Source organism: Nuphar pumila, chromosome 13 (assembly GCF_984573655.1).
Source record: "Nuphar pumila chromosome 13, dmNupPumi1.hap1.1, whole genome shotgun sequence".
In the NCBI taxonomy this organism is placed as follows: Eukaryota; Viridiplantae; Streptophyta; class Magnoliopsida; order Nymphaeales; family Nymphaeaceae; genus Nuphar; species Nuphar pumila.
In genome coordinates this window covers 74,962,936-74,967,846 of record NC_143261.1, presented here as the reverse complement: position 1 = coordinate 74,967,846, position 4,911 = coordinate 74,962,936, and the positions used below count along the sequence as shown (strand labels likewise).

At 40.5% G+C, this 4,911-nt stretch overlaps 1 protein-coding gene across 2 annotated transcripts; it reads left to right on the top strand.

Moving 5' to 3' along the window:
* Nucleotides 1-1,571: 1,571 nt before the first annotated feature.
* LOC149818733 (stem-specific protein TSJT1-like) lies at nucleotides 1,572-4,220 on the top strand. 2 transcript variants are annotated; one of them, XM_089984459.1, is made up of 4 exons: nucleotides 1,572-1,826; nucleotides 2,766-3,006; nucleotides 3,620-3,740; nucleotides 3,854-4,220. In XM_089984459.1, exons 1-4 carry the CDS (start codon nucleotides 1,624-1,626, stop codon nucleotides 4,039-4,041), a joined length of 753 nt encoding a protein of 250 aa, XP_089840585.1. In that variant the 5' UTR covers nucleotides 1,572-1,623; the 3' UTR covers nucleotides 4,042-4,220. The 2 variants fall into 2 exon arrangements, with proteins under 2 accessions (XP_089840585.1, XP_089840586.1); XM_089984460.1 differs by having other exon boundaries at nucleotides 1,573-1,826; nucleotides 2,811-3,006.
* Nucleotides 4,221-4,911: the final 691 nt, after the last annotated feature.

Below are 4,911 nucleotides of genomic sequence, written 5' to 3'. Positions count from 1 at the left end.
CTATAAGGTTAGATTTCATCAAAACAGCGGTGCATCATAAAAGGGATATGAAGATCGAGGATGAGTGGAACCGAACTTCTGAGTCCTTCCCCCCCCTGGACGGATAACTATTGACCCACTCACCAGTAAGGGTGTCATGTTTTTTTTTTTACATAAAAATAAGATTTTTTAAGTCATGAAATTTTTTTGATACATTATGAGCCGTTGATGTTTAATTAAAAGTCTTAAAAAACATACATATGTGCTATAATCAAATGAAGTAGATACTCAGGAGCACCGTATCAATATCATTACTAAATTATATATATGATAACAAGGAATTGAAATTTTTACTTAGATGAACTACCCCCAGAATCATATATAGATCTATTCCCGCTGGCTTTTGCCTGCTGTACGGTCACTATCCTGGAAGCATAAAAATCAGAGAGGTCACTGTCCTGGCAGAATAAAACTCAGAGAGCTTATCCTTGGCCATGACCAAACGGCAATTGTGTTGACAATGAGAACAGTGAATTTCCTCTCGACCCTGCTTGTCTCGACTAACTCCAATCAGACTAAGCTTAATTAAGCAACCCTTCATGTATGTACGTATATGATTTATCATGGCACATGACCATGAGAGAGAGAGAGAGAGAGAGAGAGAGGTCAGGTCCGATCACCTTTTGTCCAAAGCAGGTTAGATTGATCAGTTGGGTCCTACAATTCTTCAAAGTAGCTATGTTGTGGGAGTTCGGGTTGGGTTCAATCACATGGCACGAAATTTGAACCTACTAATGCACTCATGCATGGCCCATTAGATCGGGTGGTTTCCATGTAAAAATATGATTTTTTTTAATAGTAAAATTTTGACACACCCTACAATGTTGAATTTTGTAGCTCTTAGAAAATCAGATCCAATGATCTAAAACGTGTTTTTGATTCAACAAACTATATAGACCACATTAGAACTTTATCTACAAAAAGAAAAGTATAAAGAAATGAGTGGTCATTATCAGATAGTACCGTATACTCGAGGGTAGCCAACTTTTTTCAGAGAGAGAGAGAGAGAGAGAGAGGGCACGTTAGAGACCACATGTGGATTAGCTGCGGCTTTTCATGGTCATTAAAATAAAAAATGAAAAAATAATGAAAGCAGTCAAAGAGTGTTTATCTTGAAGTTTTACACCGGCAAGACGATCGTAGGTATGGTAGGCTGGGTCAGTTCGATCAGGTCTTCATGCTGATGAGTGTGTGGATAAATAAATAAAAAAATCAATGTGTTCATGATATGCATAAGCTAGCATGGCCGGATGGGCGATTTTAGCTTGCACGGATCCCATCATTTAAAATAGGATGGATTTCATCATACATTCAATCCTAGGGCTAGGATTGAATGTATGATGAAACCCATCTTAAGATCCGTTTTCAATTTTGGCCCATCGTCTAAAAGCGTCAGCTTTGAAAACGACAAGCCTAATCCAAATCCAAATGTGGGGGCAAAAAGGAAGAAACAGGTGGCATCGTCATCATCTTTATCACCACCGAGCACGATAACCATAAATAAGACGCTTTCAGGCTCTCTCCCTCCTCTCATTCCAATTTCTGTATTCGATCACATCTTTCTTTCTTCTTCTTAGCACAAAGATGTTGGCCATTTTCCGTCAAGAGTTTGCTACTCCACCGCAAGAGCTCAACAGCCCAGCAACGAAAGATCGGAAGCCTAAGCAGCCCGATCAGATACTGGCTGAGTTCCTCTCCTCAGACCCACAGAACGCCGTCTCTACCATGTTTGGTGATGGGGCAGTTCTTGCTTACATCCGATCCCCCTCAAAGTTGCCTTACACCAGGTACCACCACCATGTTTCTTATTGAGTTGGGAGGCTTTCATTACAGTACTATCTGCTCTTTCTCTAGGATTTTTTTTTTTTTGGATGTCTTCTACTTGGTAGATCTGAGGTGTTAATTGATAGGATAATCTCATCGTTGATTGTCAGTGAGAATCAAAACTCTTAAATATGATTCATAATAATGGTATTAGTCCCCCAAGCTGATGAACTCAGGTTCTCAGTTATGTGGGAATGAACGCTGTAGTTGGTTATAAAAGATGATTCTTAACAAAACCCTCCATCCAAGATCTAGTGTCGCTTATCACCCACACCAACCTTAGAATGCAGGCTTCTCTCTTTTTTGGCTAGTGACTGATCAAACCTAGAGAGAGAGAGAGAGATCTACATGAATCTATGTTATATTGCTATAATCACACGCACCCAAATGAAAAGAAGGAAACAAGATAAGATAATCTGCTGTTTAAGGTTGGGACGTTTCTATGCAACTTCTACAAAGGCCCTGTCTGATGTCAAACCCACCATTCCCCTGAACTGTTTCCTTTCCTTTTCCTGGTAAGGACTGCTCAAAGTACCCCGCTGGTGGTCAAAGATCTCTCTGCTAAAAAGCGAGATCTCGAATTACCTTCATAATTTCAATCAAAAAAGAGGTCTCCAGCTACACAAGAACTGTGTATAGAACTGTATTTTGCTCAAGATTACCCCCTGCTGGTGGTGGTTTCCCTAGATTTCTTTGCTGTGGTATCCCAAGGAACAACGATTTCCTTCATACCATCATTTTACTATGTTATTTGATCATGATATGGCTGCTTCAAAACTGGCAGCAGAAAGTACTTCGACTTGTATTTTATAAGCCACTTATTAAATGGAAAAATAGATACGCTAAGAGATAACTCTTAACTGCGTGTGTGTGTGTGTGTGTGTGTGTGTGTGTGTGTGCAGATTATTCTGCGGTGTGGATGATGTGTACTGCATGTTCCTGGGTAGCCTGGACAACTTGAGCGCCCTCATAAGGCAGTACGGGCTGTCCAAGTCCACCAACGAGGCGCTGCTAGTGATCGAGGCGTACCGCACCCTGCGTGACCGTGGGCCCTACCCGGCGGACCAGGTGGTCAAGGACCTAGTGGGACACTTCGCCTTTGTTACCTTCGACCGCAAGTCTGGCACCGTCTTTGCTGCCTTGGTAAGCATGATATCAATATCCCAACAAAATAAATATATTGCTTCTGCAGTAAGAATGAGCTGTGTGAGCCATGAATTATATTGCTTCTGCAGTAAGAATGGTCGCCAGTGAACCATCAATTTGGTGGCCATCATGTCGGCTATCAATTAATGCCTCGTGGTTAGGTTAACAATGAACCATGATTGCTGCTTTTGCAAGCAGTGGTATCAATGAACCATGAATATAGTTATCATGAGGTGACGTGAGAAATTTTGCTTTCCTGGCTTTGAAGATAAATTGTATGGGGGTGGGCCAGGTGTAGTAGGTGAGTGTAACTTGGATCCGAGGTTAGGACTCATGTCTGATCAGGTTAGCTATAAAAAAAAATAATACTTCTTTATCTTTTTTTACATTAAAAGATCACGGATGACTTGAGTTTAATATGAAATTTCACAGACCATACCCTACTCCATATACTAACAGTATCTTTTGGGTCCGACCCAGATTCCAATCGAACTTTTTTCTTTATTACCATACCCTAACCTTATAGGGTTTGCTACGGGTCGGATCCAGGTCAAATCTGACCTACCTTAATTTCACCCTTAGCCAACATATGTGGTTTTTTTTTAACCAGGGTTCAGATGCTGGGGTTCCATTTTACTGGGGCATCGCTGCAGATGGTTCTGTGGTGATATCAGACAATGTGGACGTGGTCAAGACAAGCTGCGGCAAGTCCTTTGCTCCTTTCCCAACAGGTATATATATATATGCCCTCATCACACAGTGCCATACAATTGGTAGCTCTTATAACGGTGTGAAGATAAAGTAACCTTGTGTTTTGTTTGTTGTTGTTGTTACTGTTAATTAGGATGTATGTTCCATAGTGGTGGTGGGTTGCAGAGCTTCGAGCACCCAATGAACAAGCTCAAAGCCATGCCTAGGGTCGACAGTGAAGGTGTCATATGTGGGGCCGGCTTCAAAGTTGACGTGTATTCAAGGATCAACAGCATGCCACGTGTTGGGAGCGAAACCAACTGGGCCCCTTGGTCACAGTGAGATGAGAATCACCTTTCATATCAAAGAAACAACACATGTTCTCTTGTTTTTGTCGTCGTCGTTGTCCTTTAATTTGTCATCACCACCTTCTGTCGTTATATATAAGTTGTGACATGCCGTTTGTTGAATGTAATGTGAATGTTTCCTCTTGATAAATGGTGTTGGGGCTTCAATTACTAGTGCAAGCGGGTTGGATTTAGGTTAGATCTTGTCATATTCAAATCTGAATCTAAAATATATATAAACAGTAGATCCTAGTCCGAAACCAGATTTTAATCAGATCCGAGGCGCTAAGCTCGAACCCGAGTCTGAAAAACATGTGGTAATTAATACTAGATTTGAAAAAAAAAAAATAGAACAAAAACAGGCTGCTTATATGTAACAAATGCATTCGGATGAGCTCCAGACCCATCTAATTGAAAATGCTGATTCAAATCTGACCCAAATATTAAAATAATTTGACTGAATATATTTGTATCCAGCTGTCTCAATGCACATTTGGATTTTATTTAAAGGATTCATATCAGAAAATAAACCATATCCAATCCGCTTGCAGCCCTAAATGTTGAATATTCCTAATTTGAATGGATCACTTAAAAAGATATGTATCTTTATATATAATTGATTTTTCTCTATTCTCATATAGGTGACTTTGAATGCTAAAACATCTGCAATATATTTAATAACTCCCCAATACCTTATGCATTATAGTGATATGCTATGTAAAGATTGTAATCATTGCCTTGTTAAAAAGCATAGCAATAACAACAACACAAATTGCGGATGGCAAAACTGAAGCCGCCTCCCGTTAGGGATGGCAGTGGACCAGGGCGGGGGACAAGGTTTCCACCCTCGCCCTGTCTCAAGATC

What these genes read in the sequence shown, in the direction of transcription:
- LOC149818733 (XM_089984459.1), top strand. Translation starts at nt 1,624, where the DNA reads ATGTTGGCCATTTTCCGTCAAGAGTTTGCTACTCCACCGCAAGAGCTC. An exon ending in GCACCGTCTTTGCTGCCTTG is followed by an intron (nt 3,007 to 3,619) that starts GTAAGCATGATA and finishes TTTTTTAACCAG; the next exon opens with GGTTCAGATGCTGGGGTTCC. An exon ending in CTTTGCTCCTTTCCCAACAG is followed by an intron (nt 3,741 to 3,853) that starts GTATATATATAT and finishes ACTGTTAATTAG; the next exon opens with GATGTATGTTCCATAGTGGT.